This window comes from Lactuca virosa, chromosome 2, assembly GCF_052849685.1.
Source record: "Lactuca virosa cultivar CGN04683 chromosome 2, Lactuca_virosa_CGN04683_v6, whole genome shotgun sequence".
NCBI classification, from domain to species: Eukaryota; Viridiplantae; Streptophyta; class Magnoliopsida; order Asterales; family Asteraceae; genus Lactuca; species Lactuca virosa.
The window spans coordinates 195,209,216-195,225,876 of record NC_136427.1 but is presented as its reverse complement, the minus strand read 5'-3'; the positions used below and the strand labels follow the sequence as shown (position 1 = coordinate 195,225,876).

At 37.4% G+C, this 16,661-nt stretch overlaps 1 protein-coding gene across 1 annotated transcript; it reads right to left on the bottom strand.

Annotated features, from left to right (window-relative positions):
- Positions 1-9,239: 9,239 nt before the first annotated feature.
- EMB2656 (ARM repeat superfamily protein) lies at positions 9,240-13,909 on the bottom strand. Its single transcript, XM_079079010.1, has 10 exons — positions 13,464-13,909; positions 12,663-12,866; positions 12,434-12,579; positions 12,075-12,343; positions 11,759-11,986; positions 11,229-11,668; positions 10,644-11,155; positions 10,259-10,571; positions 9,920-10,181; positions 9,240-9,794 (listed from the first exon to the last, which is right to left on the bottom strand). The coding sequence occupies exons 1-10, from the start codon at positions 13,830-13,832 to the stop codon at positions 9,457-9,459; spliced, it is 3,081 nt and encodes a 1,026-aa protein (XP_078935136.1). The 5' UTR covers positions 13,833-13,909; the 3' UTR covers positions 9,240-9,456.
- Positions 13,910-16,661: the final 2,752 nt, after the last annotated feature.

The following is a 16,661-nucleotide window of genomic DNA, read 5'->3' as shown; positions in this document are numbered from 1 at the left end:
TACGTGAGGGAGGTGGTATCACAGCATGGAGTGCCGATCTCGATCGTCTCAGATCGAGATGTGCGTTTCACTTCCAGATTCTGGAAGAAGTTTCATGAGGAGTTGGGTACGAGGCTACATTTTAGTACCGCATACCACCCCCAGACAGATGGGCAGAGTGAGCGGACGATTCAGACGCTCGAGGACATGCTTCGGGCATGTGTGTTGGATTTCGGAGGGAGTTGGGACACATACTTTCCCTTGGCTGAGTTTTCCTAAAACAACAGCCATCATTCGAGCATCGGTATGCCACCCTTTGAGCTGTTGTATGGGAGGAGGTGTCGGACTCCTATTTGCTGGGGTGAGGTCGGGCAGCGTGTGATGGGTAGTACAGAGATAGTACTTCAGACGACTGAGCAGATTCAGCAGGTCAGACAGAGGTTGTTGACCGCTCAGAGCCGCCAGAAGAGTTATGCGGACAGACGTCGCTCGGGGCTTGAGTTCCAGGTTGGTGATTTAGTACTCCTGAAGGTATCTCCTTGGAAGGGGGTGATCCGATTCAGGAAGAGGGGTAAGTTGGGACCTCGGTATATTGGTCCTTTCAGGGTGACTTCCAGGGTGGGCAGGGTAGCGTATCGTTTGGAGCTACCTACGGAGTTGAGCCAGATTCACGATACCTTCCACGTGTCTCAGTTGAGGAAGTGTATCGCTGATGAGTCGGCAGTGGTTCCGTTAGAGGACATTCAGGTGGATGCGAGCCTGAATTATGTTGAGAGACCGGTTGCGATTGTGGATCGAAGGATCAAGACTTTGAGAAACAAGGAGGTGCCATTGGTTCAAGTCCAGTGGCAACATCAGAAGGGTTCGGAAATGACCTGGGAGCCGGAGTTAGAGATGCGCGAGCAGTATCCAGAGTTATTTGTGGAGTGAGACTTTGAGGGCGAAGTCTGATTCTAGTGGGGGAGAATTGTAACATCCGGATTCCCAGGTATCTTAAATTATGTATTTTATTGAGTTTTGGAGAGAGACTCGGCGAGTAGGCGCTCAGACTCGCCGAGTAGAGTCGCGAATCTCCATCCGGGTTAATGACTGGACTTGGCGAGTCCATACGTGGACTCGGCGAGTCCACGCTGTTTAATGAAACCCTAATTTCTCGGGTTTGGGGACTATTTAAAGGCCCTTATGGCCGCCATTTGAGGTCACCAGTCATAGAGAGAAACCCTAGAGTGCTTGAGCGTTTTGGGAGAGGAAGGAAGCCATTTTTTGACCTTGGGAGTGTTGTTTAGCAAGAAGAAGGAGGTACTAGCCAAGAGGAAGCATAGGAGATTGTTATTCTGTGGATTTGGAGTTAAGATCTTCACATTTGAGGTAGTAATTCGACTCCCCTTTTGTTCTTATGATGATCATATGGATTTAGGGTTTCTTAGACCCTTTGTTGCTTAGATTTGAAGCCCAAATAGTCCCTTATGATGAGGAGGCTTTGGATCTGGATCCATAGAGGTCCAGAGAGCCTTATTCATTAAGCTTTTTGAATAACAATGGAGGCTATGACCTTGAGTTATGGTATTTGGGGCTAAATCATCATATATGATCAAATAGATGTTGTATGTGCATCAAGATGGAAACTTTACGTCGTTATTGGGTTTGGGAATGATAGATCTATTGGTTAGAGGACTGGATCTGACCTCAGGAAGTTGTTTGAGGATGTGCATGGAATGAACTCGCCGAGTCCATGAACGGACTCGACGAGTAGAGTCGGGTAGCCCCGCGACTCGCGATCTGTGACGACTCGTGGAGCATAGGGTTGACTCAGTGAGTCGGAGGGAATTAGAGGACTGGAGTTCAAGGCGGAACTCGCCGAGTCCATGAACAGACTCGGCGAGTTGAGTCGGGGTGGCCCCGCGATTCATGCCAGGTGTCACCCGTCGAGTAAGGGGAAAGACTCGACGTGTCATGCGAGATCAGAAAGATAGTGGGCACATGTAGACTCGCCGAGTCGCCCAAGTGCACTCGGCGAGTCGGGTCAAAGTTTGACCGTTGACCTTTATTGACTTTTAGGGTTTGGTCAACTTTAGGGTCTTTGAGCCATGAGAGGGGTAAAATGGTCTTTTACCCTTCTGAGAGTACTAAGAGGAGGATAGTCTAGCCTTGAGAGATGTATTGATTCAGAGTGTTTATTTCATATGATTAGGCGGAGGCTAGACCCGACTTTACAGAGTTCGAGCTTTACCGAGTTAACCGAGGTGAGTCTTCTCACTATACTTTACCTAGAGTGGTAATTAGAGCTATGAGACAGAGTATTGTGTATGCTTTTGCATGATGTGATTTCTATGTGTTATATGCTATGTATGTTACAGAGTTTTCAGAGTTAGGACCGGAAGGTCCACAGAGTTAGGGTCAGAGGACCCATAGAGTTAGGGCCAGAGGGCCCACAGAGTTATGGGACTGGGGGGGTCCCACAGAGACACTTTGACCAGAGTGTCAAACAGAGTTATAGCCTCGAGTGGCTAATATGTGTTATGTGCGGTATTTTGGGGAACTCACTAGACATTTATGCTTACAGTGTTGTGTTATGTGTCTCAGGTACCAGCGAGGATCGCGGGAAGGCGCCGGCTTGATCAGTACACACGTGGGGAGATTTTTTTATGATCTTGGGAGATGATGTTATGTGATACAATGGTGTTTTTATCACGATTATGAATGAAAACGTGTTTTATAAAATGTGAAAAAAATTGTTTTGAAAATTTGGGTGTTACATGTTGACATTATCTGGGTGATAGTGGATCGTTTGACGAAGAGTGCTCACTTCCTAGCCATTAGTGAGAGCTCTTCAGTAGAAAGGTTGGCTGAGATTTATGTTTGAGAGGTGGTGGCTTGGCATGGGGTACCGACTTCGATTGTGTCGGACCGGGATGTGTGTTTTACTTCCAGGTTTTTGAAGAGGTTCCATGAGGTGTTGGGTACCCGGCTACACTTCAGTATTACATATCATCCGCAGACTGATGGACAGAGCGAGCGGATTATTCAGATGCTCGAGGATATGTTGCGTGCTTGTATTATTGACTTTGGTGGGAGTTGGGACTCTTATCTCCCGTTGGCTGAGTTTTCCTATAACAACAACCATCATGCCAGTATCGGCATGCCCCCCTTTGAGCTTCTATATAGAAGGATATGTCGGACTCCTATTTTTTGGGTCGAGGTAGGACAGAGGGTCATGGGGAGCATGGAGGTAGTGCTCAATACGACCAATCTTATACAACAAGTTAGGCAGAGATTGTTGGCAACTCAGAGCCGCCAGAAGAGTTATACGGATCGGTGGCGCTCTAAGCTAGAGTTTCAGGTAGGGGATTTGGTGCTTCTTAAGGTGTCACCGTGGAAGGGTGTTATCCACTTCAGGAAGCGGGGCAAGTTGGGCCCCAGGTTTATTGGCCCTTTTCTAAGTTTTGGCATGTGTGGGCAAAGTGGCTTACCGGTTGGAGCTACCGCAGGAGTTGAGACAGATTCATGATACTTTCCATGTTTCCCAGCTAAGGAAGTGTATAGATGACGAGACAGTTGTGGTCCCTTTGGAAGACATTCAGGTTGACGATCGCCTGAACTACGTTGAGAAGCCCATGGAAATTATGGATCGGAGAGTGAAGACCTTGAGGAACAAGGTAGTGAACTTGGTCAAAGTTCATTGGCAACACCGAAAAGGCTCAGAGTGGACGTGGGAACCTGAGTCTGAGATGCGCGAGCACTATCTTAAGTTATTTCCCGAGGATGACTTCGAGGGAAAAGTCTGATTATAGTGGGGGAGAATTGTAACGTCCGATTATCATGTATTATCATTTCTAGCTCTTAACTTTATCAAAGTTTCATAATTTGTCCCTTGTGGTAAATGCTTCGCGTTTTAGCCGTACGTTGGGCATACTAGAGGGTATGCGCAGCGTCCTCATGTAATGCAGGATCGTGGATGTTCTACTAGTACGTTGGGCGTACGTGTGGTACATCGGGCGTACTAGCCCAGTCACTAAACCCTAATTTTAAGGGTTGTAGCCTATTTAAGCAACATTATACCTCCATTGGGCTATCATTATCATCCATCATTCCCTCCTCAAACCCTAATCTCGAGTTTAAGCTTGTTAGTGAGAGTTTGGGAGCTTATTAAGTGATTTTGGTGCATGTTGTTGAAGAAGGATGCTAGAGAAGAAGGAGTTGTTGCTTGCAAGCTTGAAGATCCCAACCTGAACCACTCAATTTATATGCATCACATGTAGCGGTGTTAAGACTATTGGACACTTGAATAGGATGTTGAGTGATTAAATAAAAGACCTGCAATAGTGTTCAGGATAGTTAGGTCTTTACGTTGTAACTATGTTGTGTATTGATTATGACATCCTTAGAGTTTTATTATTTTGAAACAAACATCTGTACTAAAAAATGTTTTAATATACTGGATTTTCCGCAAATAAATATGTTATGGTTTTTAAAGCGTAAAGAAAAAAAACTGGCTCTGGAAAATAGGGGATGCCACATATGTTGACCATAAATAAACTTTAACATGCATTGATTTCCTTTGACACAAGATTCACAGAACTTTATCTTTCTAGTAATTTCACCCTCAGGTAATCCATGCTTACTCAATATCGAATTTCCCTTCTTGCTTATGTTACCCAATCGACGATGCCACAACTCTGTTTTTTCATCGCGTAGCTCCAAAGATTAAGATACAATCACCATCCTTGCCACCGGAGTGCCTTCTAGAAAATAAATTCCATGTAGTAGTTTATCTTTCATTAACACGAGAACACCCATTGAGACTTTTACCCAATCATCTTCACCGTAGTATTTGAGTCCATGTTTAGCAAAAGATCCAAGAGAAATTAAATATTCCCGAAAATCAGGAACATACCAGCAATTTATATTTTTGACCATATTGTCATGTATTTTGATATGCACTGTGTCACTAACTTTGAGACGCCATATCTCAACATTACTCGATATTACCTTACCATTCTATCCGTTAAAGAAAACAAATAAATCGCATGAAAATGTCATATGATGAGATGCATATGTGTCCAAGACCTAAGTGTTTGTATAATCAACCGTATATATAGTCGAAACATCATATATACATGTCTCATTTATCAAAATTGTATTGAACTAGAGAAACACTACCACTGTTGCTTACTTCAACCTTATTGTTTCCGTTTTTGTGTTGTGGACGATATGCTTTAATATACCCCTTGTTCTTTACACTAGTAACATTAAACCTTAGTGGAAGCTTTTCACTTAAAACATAACTTTCCCTATTTACACCTTCTATTTCTATGTTGTATCCCTGCTTACAAAATGACCTAAATTAAAACCCTCTTCACTACCATAAACCATACGTTTTAATTCCTTGGACAACAAGGCATCCTTCACGTCATTAACATTCATCATTGTTCTACCATACATTATGATATCAACCAAATTCTCATATGAATTCGACAAATAACACAATAGAATAAGAGTTTGATCATCATCTTCAATTTTAACTTCAATGCCTTGTAAATCATGAATAATGCAATTATAATTGTCCATATGATCTTTTACATGGGTACTATCTATCATCAGAGCATATACAAATATTGCTTCTAATATAGTTGATTAGTGAGAGAGTTATTTTGATACGTGTCACAAAGTTTCTCCCATAACCCATAATTAGTCGTTTGATCCACAACCTCATGTAGCGCTTCATCAATTAAACAGAATAGAATTGCATTGTGCGCTTTTTCCATAATATTTGATTTCGCATCTGTCGTCATCTCATTTGGTAGTTTCCCATCTCTTTCCAATGTTGTTGCACAACCTGTTGAACCAAAAAGGGTCTTCATCTTCACCTTCCACAATATGAAGTCATTCAGTCCACTGAACTTCTCCAAATCAAACCTGTAAGAGGACATCCTTCAAACATGATATATAGCCATTTGACACAGAGAATTAATGTGGTTCGGTCGGCGTGACCTTTATCCACGTGCAGGAACCAGAGAACTCTTTCTATTTGTTGATTGTTTAAAGTGATACAGTAGGAACCCTAACTACAAATATTTATAACTGTAAAACTGTAACAACTATAGGTTCTAGCCCATATATAAGAAAGTTTGGGGTAACAAAACAGGTCTGTAGCATAACGCTACTCAGCCTACTCCAAACATGTATCCCTTCAAAATTATTGTTCAGGTTTCTTAACTTTATTTTGGGTCATGTTATTTGTTTGGATAATCAAATTCCAAGCCACACTAACAGTTTATCTAGAAGTTGTTTTCATGTTTATTGTTCTTTCTTTTAAAGTTTGTTATCTGCTTTTAGTGAAAATTTGGAGACTGCTCGAGAGTCATATGTTTATAGATATAATAAGGCCAATGAGCAGCGACATGCTAACTACTCTATAAAAATAACGATGAGTAATGAGATGAAGAACGCCAAAATATGATAACACATTAAGAAAACTAACAAGTGGGAGTAACAAAATTGCCTTTAAAAGTAATTATGTAGGCTCACATGATCCACTTTAATGGATACTTTATATATTGATGACAACCAAGTAATGTTATTAATACGCAAACTATTGTTGAATGACTGCTAATGTAGTTTAAAGGACAATAAATATTGAAAGGGTTTATAGGTTATATAGGTTATATCTACAAAGATCAAAGGCGTAACTTACACTTACAAAGATCAATACGTAACTTACACTTTATAATTAATAAATAACAAAGCAACCATTAAACTTTTACTTATATTCTTTTTTAGGAAAGTGAGTGCCGGGGGAACAAAGAGAATATACACTGATTAGAACAAAAGAAAACAATTCTCACTATTTAAAATCTATTGAACTATCGTTTAAATAGTATCTTAAAACAAGTTAATTAGTCGAGTTATATGCTACCAAAAGACGTTAAGAAAACAAACAAAAGACAAGCTGTTATTTTTTTTGGTTGGTAACCAATCAAAGTTTATGGTTTAATATTTTTCTAGGCACTATCACTCGCAAGAACAAATTAATTGTTTATTAGGTATCTATAAAAAACTATATTTTGGTTTAAAATTCTTATGTATATTACATTAGAACATTTAATATGTAACAGTATCCTTCATTTGTTTTATAAAATTATCAACATTACGATAACGTCAAACAAGAAGGGAATATTATTTTACTACAGGAGAAAATGAATAGTATATTGATCGAGACAATTTTACATATTGTTTCCACAAATGGCGCACCAAACCGCTACTCTCACATGCTTCATACCAACTTTATTTCCAAATTCCAATTATTGCGTTAGCCAATCTAGAGACATTATCATCATAACCTAAAAAAGAACATAATGACATTCAAAAATGATAGCAACAGTTTTTTTCCAACACAATATAGAAAATAAAACAGTATTTCACTTTTTTTTTTTTGTCAGTTTCTTTGTATTACGATGGATGGTTATTTTCATAAAAGACCCTATATTTTGGCTTTTTTTTCTTTTCAGACCTAAAACTTTTTTCTTTTCCGAAAAAGACTCAATTTTTATGTGTTACTTGTTATTTCAGACCCTAGCAGGTCACCAATAGGTAAATTAGGTATTTTTGTTTCATAAAAGACTCTATATTTTGTAGTTGTTTCCATTTTAGATCTAAAATGTTTTTTTTTTTAAATAAACTCAACTTTAAAATTTGTTATAATCTTCAAGACCAAATATATAAGGTACTTCTTAACTACACCGAAAAAGAAAGTATACATGTATACACTAAAAAATGTTATCTAATCTATTATATTTTGAGCGAATATAACCTAAAAGAAATGCAAAATTTTATTTTTGTCTAAAAGATATACTAAAATTTTATCTAGGATATATATTATATCATTAAACTTGATATTTTGTTTATAGAAAATGTTATTATTACCGCTAATAAAAAGTTTGATGTTAATTTGATATTTTTGGATAACATGGATAATACATGGTTAAGAAAAATCTTTTAGCATAATAACAATTTTTTTTATTTATAGAAAAAAAAATATCATATCATTTAACAAACTGTATACAAAATAATTTTTTTAGTTTGTCTATTATACTTATTTGGTGAGTTTGGACATATTTCCCTCTCTCACTTTTCTATATTATTTTTTTGGCCGAATTTTTAATTAATTTTTTTAGAACAGTTAACAAACGCACTCACTATCATACTCCTAAACCAAAGCCATAGAATATTTTGTAGCATTAGCCCATTATTAAATAATATGTTATAATTATATCAAATAAATACATAAAAATATTAATCATAAACATTCGTATTAGTTTTGTTTAGATATATGAGATTCAAGTTTAAGACTTCCTTAAAAAATGTTAACATCACATATGAATACATAAAACTATATTTTGGGAATGAAACCATTTGAGCATAAGTTGAAATCCAAATAACAAGAATGATATCGCACACTTAAATATCAAAATACAATGGTTGACATTATTAACAATGGTTGGAATGTGGTGAATGAGCAAAACGGACAAAACTATAAATTTTGTTGTAGAGAAAAGAAAATTGAATAGTTGGCCTACTACCTCATTTTATTAATCTATCTTATGTATACATTGTGTTTAGATCAATACATGGTGTTTGTATATCACTGTTATTGATTCTTAAGGATAATCATAATAATTACCAAAATAAAATTTAGGATTTTATTTTAATTTGAAAGGATATAATCACGTTTTTATGCATGAACGAAGTTAAGCTTCATTAAATCGGTGTAGTTAAGTACCTTATACAACTAGTGTTAAAGGTTGTAACCAATTTTAAAGTTGAGTTTATTTTGAAATAATAAAAAAAACATTTTAGGTCTAAACTGGAAAAATGTACAAAATTTAGGGTTTTTTATGAAATGAAAATACTTAATTTACCTTTTGGTAACCTGCTAAGGTCTAAAATAACAATTAATAGGTAAAAGTTTGGTCTTTTTCGAAAAAGAAAAAAAATTTAGGTCTAAAAGGAAAAAAAATCAAAATATAGGTTCTTTTATGAAAATAACACCACGATAAAACCAAAAATATTAAGATATTTTCAATGTAATATAAATTTTTTTAAAAAGATTCGAGTAAATGCATGTTTGGCCCCGAACGTTTACCAAGTGTACACCTTTGAACCAAAGTTTTCATTTGGTACAATGATGGCCCCTAACACAAACTAAATTAGCACATTTGGTCCCTAATCTAACGATCTTTATATTATAGACTTTTTCACAATATCCAATGGTAGAATGATTAAATAAAGCATTACAACATACAATATGTATATGTTTGATTAAAGTACAAGATCCTCATCCAACCTTCTTACCTTCTCACTTCACAAAGAGAGTATGTAAAGTGCCAATTTCAACAATATAGACAACCAACTTACAAACTTCACTAAATATATCAATCCACAAACATCACAACCCCAACAATCACACACTCAAAACATCTAATCAGATTCATCCTCAGATGTAACCTCAGATTCTTCATCATCTTCATCCTCATCTTCTTCATCATCATCATCATCAATCTTGACAGGTTTATTACTAGAAACCATTTTTGACAACGCTGCAGATTTACTCGCTCTTTGTGATCGAACACTCATCATCACAGGATTCACAGGAACAACAGTGTCGGGGACGGTTTCATCCTCATCAGAAGACGATGACACCTTTTCACGTGCCCGTCTCCGGGCCCGCACCGGCTTTGTTGACCTCGGGACAGGTGTCGGCTCCACGTCCATCGGTGACTCATCACCATCGATACTCACTTGTACATCCAACTTTTCTGTTAAACACATAAAAATTGAATTACAAGTGAATTACAGTTTCAGTCCCTGAGTGTACCGATTTTTGCAATTTTGGTCCCAAAAATGTAATTTCATAAACATTATGCTTAATAAAAAAAATTACCTAACAAAATATTAGCTTGATCCACAGGCAATGGTTCATCCGGGGTTTTATCTAACGACTTTAACTGGTCAACCATTTGTTTGACTTCCTTTAAAGTTTCTTTATCCGATGAAACAGATTCAGCAACTCGATTCAAAAGCTTCCTCATTAACTTTATCGCTATTTGTTCTAATCCCCTAAATCGAACCAATACAAGAACTTTACAAATAGCTGAAACATAAGCTTTTTCTGCAGGACTTTTCTTCTTCTGAAAACTCAAAACCTGTACACAAAAAAAAAAAAAAAATCAATTATCAAATTCACAAACTTTTACATTGAATGTATCGACTGATTTTTTACCTCAGCTATGATATGTATAGCAAGGCCTTCTTCTCCATAGTCAAAATCATCAGAAGAATCGGTTGACTCGTTGACTTTTTTGTCTATCTCCTTTGGATAAAGTGGAGCCTGTAACATCTGTAACATGAAACGGGAGGCTTGGATCGCACGCTTGCGCATGCGGGATACTACCGCGGGGGCCCCACCTGAAACACCATTGATTCCAGGCCACATTGATCTCATGACAGGGATGAAAGCCTTGCATATACATTCCTTGTGGTTCACAGATACAGATGGATAATGCTCAAAGAACACAGATAGACATTGCTTTAACCTATAAAAAAAAATAAACTATTGAATGAATTTATAACAATATGTAAATATATAATTTAAAATCAAGACTTACGTTTGAAAGTCAACAGTTGTGTTACTGAAGTAAAGATTAATAAGCTTTGCTAATAGTATAGGATGTGAAGAAGATGAAAGTGTGGGGTAATTTTCACTTAAAAGGAGGATTTTAGCAAACCCTTCTGCTAAAACGGGTTGAACCGATTCGTTTTCATCGGTTTCCATTTTCCCAAAATCGTTTTTTTCAAATCCCGCGTATAACAAATCGATAACTTCAATTTCCAAATCCTCATTTGTGTCATTCAAATCAACCGGATGAATTGTTTTGGATTGTTCTTTGAATTGTGACGACAGATTTTGGTTCATCGATTTGTCGACAGCATCGGGCCCATGCCACGTGGCAAGATCCATCAAAGACTTACTCGCCATGCTACTTACTGGAGATGGACCTTTAATAAACGAAACCCTAAGTTGTTTTACTAATTCTTCGGTTAAATTTCGTTCCAAAATCCCAAAAAGACCCAAACATCTGATCGCAGCTCGTTGAACGTCAAAATGAATGTGTTTCGCCTAGAAAAAAGGTAAAAAGAAACATTAGATTTCATGAAAAATGAATACGTAGACGTGAAAAAGACGAAAGTACCCCTGGGAGAAGTAAAGAGTGGAGAAGTTCAGAAGGTTCGATGGGTTTTCCAAACATCCAACGTAGGGATTTTGTGTGTTCGAGAAGAAGACCAATGACAGAAAGACAATGCATCCATTCCAAAAAATCCGCTGTTCTTTCTCTACAAGGTATAGCAAGATCTGCTATAACGCCTACAATGATTTCTTCGAACTCTCCTTGTGACGCGTGTACTTTTTTAGCAAGCCCAGAAACTGCATCAGCCCAATCACGTTCGCCACCTAGACTAATCCCATCTCCTATAACAACTTTCTCACCATCATCATCTACTTCATGATCAAGAGGGCTTTTTAGTAATTCCAACACAAATACTGCTGCGACTTTTCTGTTTGTAGCGTCAGAGAAATCAAGCATGGAGCCGAGTATGAGAAGTTGTCTTGCTATAAACCGATTAGCTTGTCCTGAAGGAATCAGAAAGTCAGATTGTATGAATTATGAATTATGAAATCAGGGTGTTGAAAAAGATTGTAAATTTTATAAAATTTTCACACCTGCAGCGATATGAGTTTTGATTAATTCAATGTAGTCAGAAACGGATTCTGGAAGAATCTTTTCAAGAAGATCATTGCTATCTGAAGCTTCTGATGCGTATACAGTGGCTTCAGTGCCAGTTGTCATTGCAGCATCAGACCCTTTTGATTGTGCTTCTGTCTGTAGATGTTTGCATAAAGTTCTTAAATACAATGCAACTTCAGCATCCACTTGTTGCACATTTTGCCCTGAGATACACAAAAAGATAACCGAATATTCATTCAAAGAAGGAAAGAAAGGTATAAAAGAAAAAGAAAATGTACACTTATGACTTACCTTCAGTTGTGTTGCTGTTTGATGATATGAATTGGTTGATAGTTTGACCACCATGTAACTTGACTAGACCAGATTTCAATAAAGCCTCCATGACAGACACCCCAATGGATTCATAAGTTTCTACATCAAGAAACTTAAGAAGCTCAATTGGGTTTCCACTGCATGACTTCATAAGCCATTCATCTTTTAGTAACTTAAGACATTCTTTGGTGACAGCTGCAGAACGATCAGCAAGTCCCCTTTGGAGTATAATTGTCCTCTGCTTAATGCTATAGAATTCATAGAATTGAGGGTTAAAGTAGATTAATTTAATAAAAGAGTGTTATATGATTATAGTTTTATAAGTGCATACAAAGTACCTGAGACTCTGAAGAGGGAATTTACTGGCTAAAACACAATAAGCAGCTTTTCTGACAGATTCATTCACATCTAATGTGCAATTGATGATTGCTGTTGATGTTGCATTAGAAGCTGGTAAGGATAGAAGTATGGTTTTGCGAACATCCTAATGTGTTGGGAAAAAGGTGTTTGATTAAGAGATGAAAGAATGATAAGAGTGGAATATAGAAACTAGGGCAAAAAACTTACGTGATTCTGTTCTGAGGGTAATGTTTCGAGTAATAACTCAAGAATGTCGCTATTTTCTGCATCGTTTGCAAAACGGGATAAAGCCCTAACAGAATAGGTGCGGATTACTGGGACTTTATCCCCCACACGAACCTTGATGCAATCGATTACTTCATCCCACAACTCATCACTCACTTCTGCATCGTCTGGCAATCGCATTATGATCTGACAATAAAGATTCCATCAAGTGAGAAATAAATAAAAATTGAGACTAAAACAGAAACAAGTGATGTGGATCCATTACATAAAGTATCAATGCAAAAACAATTCCATTAGTTCATTCTAGTGAATAAGAACAATCACTAACAACAATTGATGGGGACATTCGAATGTCAATGGTATATATATATAGTTTAGTAGAAAAGGTAATAAATACATCAATCCTTCACAAAAATGGGCTATATATGAGTTCTAAATGTCAAAAACTCAAAATGCAATTTTGATATGAATTCTACCACGGTACTAACAGAAACATCATTTCATATTTCTTGAAAAAATATAACTCATCAATTTCCAGATCAAATTTCTCAATTTGGAACTGAAAATAACTTTTTCCAGATTCTCACAGTAAAACCGGACATAAATCGATATAATGACTCTATCACCAAAATATTTGCAACTCTAAAAGCCAATGACAGACCAATATAGTCATAGATTTTCAGTAAAATTAGCTAATAAATGCACATCCATGTATCATTTTCATAACAAGAGTAGACAAGTAACAAGCATAACTCTCAATAACAACAGAACACAAACAAATACCTCCGAAATGATCTGGCAGGCCCTAAATCTGGCAGTTCTGCTGGTAGCAGCGGTACCAGCCATGAGAAGCCGCAAAAACCGTTCGAAAAATTCATCACAGTCCTCGGAATGGTTAGGATCGCGTAGGCAGGCGAAAATAGCAACAAATTGAACTATCCGTTCGACAGAAGCGATACGGCGCTGGGTGGTGAAGATAAGGGTTAGGTTTTTAGAGAAAGCATCGAAGAATTGAGCAAGAGGAACTGAAGAACGGAGAGCAGAAAGGTCTTTGAGCTTGCGGATGTGTGATGCTCGAGATGCTCGAGCGTCGTTAAAAACCTTGGCAATCTTTTGCATCAATTGCTTCTCTTCAGGAATTTCGACGGCCATTGTAGATGCCTCTGAAAGCAAATCTGAGGAATTTTCTCTGTTTCTCTCTCTGATCTGATTTTCGAATTGAAGAGCGGGAAATGAAAAGGCTTGAAAGTTTTATTGGGCCTAAAAGATGCTTCTGAAACTGAAAGCAGCAGATCCGTGGTTTTTAAAATCGATTTTGGGCCCCGTCCGAATCCAAACGAGCGCTTTTCGTTCTGATTTACTCCCTCCGTCAATTTGATATACCACACAAGCAAGACATGAGTTTTTATGTATTGATATTAGAAATTTATTTTAGTGATTTTAGTGTTATCAACGTATTTTAGTATAGATAGATTTGCTATCGAGAAAGGTTGTGTTATGTTTGCTAAATGATATTAGAGGTGTGTGGTGCACACTCAAAATGTTAATATGAACTCGGGAATACGGGGTATGGAGGCAGCACCCTTGGGTGCAGGGTTCCAAGGAGCAGCGCCCTAACGGGGTTTATGAACATCCCCCTACAGGGTCCAAGGGAGATGAATGTTCCAAAAATGGAATCCCCTACTCTAATAAAAGAGTATCGTCACATGTCATCTCCTTAACCCCACATAGATTATGTTCTCGCCTAAAACTTTTATTGTTAAATACCAAAAATACCCTTTGTCCTATTAAAACCCCCTGCTTATGGTTTTCGGTCAAGCTTGTCTATGTAAAAGCTATATGTGATCCCACAAAATCAACAATAAATCTTCCACAAATCAAGCTAATAGCAAGAAATCAGGAGCATATTTTGGAATAAGATCTTTTGTCGTCTTCTAATATATGAGGAGCATAATTTTGAATCAGATACAAACTTATTGATTTCCCAAAACTCTTTCAATTTTCGTCTATCAACTATGATTTCCGAAGGATTCCAGTTAAAAAATTTCAATTTTGAGTTTGATTATCCAAAGATTATTCCTATTTGGAGAAACAAGAATACGATGAAGTGAGCAGGTCCGATTGAAGAAGAGACGACCATCCTTACTGGTTAAGGTAGATTGAAGAAGAGACGACAAGAAACTGTTACTGTTTAGTGTTGTTGACTTAGTTTTTACGCTAATTTCATTTTTTTGGAGTTTGAGTAATCCATAAAACATTTGTAATATTAAACATCGGTTCTTTAAATAATTCGTTCCTTTCATCAGTTGCTTTACTATGGTTCAAAACTTGTAATCTAGGTTTCTGCCACGTATTATATGTTAGAATTGACATCTTTTTCTTCTAATTTGAATGTATATATCTACAGTCGGGAGTGTCAAGTGCAATTATGGTTCTTCCATTTCCATTACAACTTACTTTTTCAGCTTGACTATACAAATGTATCTGCAATCACAACTAAAGAGAATCTCTAGGCGTTTATGGTCACTCATGTTACTTTTAATCTGTACTGAAAGAGGTAATACTCACCTAATATATTTGTAGATCATGAACTCAAGTTTGAGCATCCATTATAGATTTCTCTCTTCTGCCAACATCGGTAGATCACATTCGAGTTTTGTGTGCTTAATCATGGTATGTGTAACTCTAATCTTATTACTTGATGCTTTTAATACGTAGGTGTAACACCTCAAATTTCAAACCAAAATTTTCATTTTTAATTTACCCAAAATATTGTTCATAAACCAAACCAATAGAAAATCACAAGTATCAAGTACAAATCATCACTACGAATATCAAAGTGCCATATAATGCCCAATAACAAAATCTCCCAACGAGCGTGTACAACCAGACATTCGTTTTCCCGCGATCCTCATAAGTACCTGAAACACATTTAATTTAACAACTGTAAGCACAAATCTTAGTGAGTTCCCCAAGATATCTCATACAGCACAACACATAAACAACTATGGGTTATCAGCAACCCTGGAGACTACATGAAGTCTCAGTGGGCAAACAACACGCCCTATGGGTTATTAGCAACCTTGGAGACTACCCAAAGTCTCAGTCACATGTAAACAACATAACATAATAATAACAATTAGACCCAACTGGTCATCACATATATAGCTATTCGATCACACAGGTAAGAATAAGTGAGGAGACTCACCTAACATTGATGATAGATAAATCTCACACCCGAACTGCCGGAACCAAACTCCACCTAATAACATAATAATTAATCCTAATAAATAATTAAATTCCATAACCCAACTCACAAGTCCATTCCCACAGCTATGCTCCTTAAGGGAAAAAGACCATTTTGTCGCTTCCATCGTCCAAAACCATTAAGATTTGACCAAAAGTCAAAAGTTAGCAAGAGTCAACTGCTCAGCGCGTACGCTAGACGTACACTCCCTACGCATCGCGTACTCGAAGAACAAGGTGAGTCGGGATCGGGCCTGGCTACGTTGGGCGTAGCCAGAAGTACGTGGGGCATACACTGTCTAATCCCAGAAGTCACTCCATAACGTCTTAATCATTAAGACATGCAACACATACATAGACTTGACCTCAATATAATGTCTTACTCCATAAAGCCCATAACTTGAAGCCTTTGCATGGCTGAAATGAGCTTAAACCTTAAAACCCTAACTTAAACCATACTCAAAACCACCACACTCTTTCATGGAAAGAAAGGGACCTTCAAGAAAGTATGTTTATGATTCTAGATGACCTAAAACACATGAAAGGACAATCAACATGCTATGACGTACACCATACTCACAAAGATCAATACTTGGGACAAAAAGGTCATAAATTGTAACATCCTGGTTCGGATCGTCTGAGATTAGGGTTTGTGGGCTGCAACCCGGGCATGAGGAAGTCTTGGGGCTGCGACGAGTTGAAGCGTAGGGCTTCTCGTCACCTTTCCATGGATAT

Coding starts and splice junctions, on each gene's coding strand:
- EMB2656 (XM_079079010.1), bottom strand. CDS start 13,832: ATGGCCGTCGAAATTCCTGAAGAGAAGCAATTGATGCAAAAGATTGCC. Junction 12,344..12,433: donor TTCCCTCTTCAGAGTCTCAG/GTACTTTGTATG, acceptor TGAATTCTATAG/CATTAAGCAGAGGACAATTA. Junction 11,156..11,228: donor ACTCTTTACTTCTCCCAGGG/GTACTTTCGTCT, acceptor CCTTTTTTCTAG/GCGAAACACATTCATTTTGA.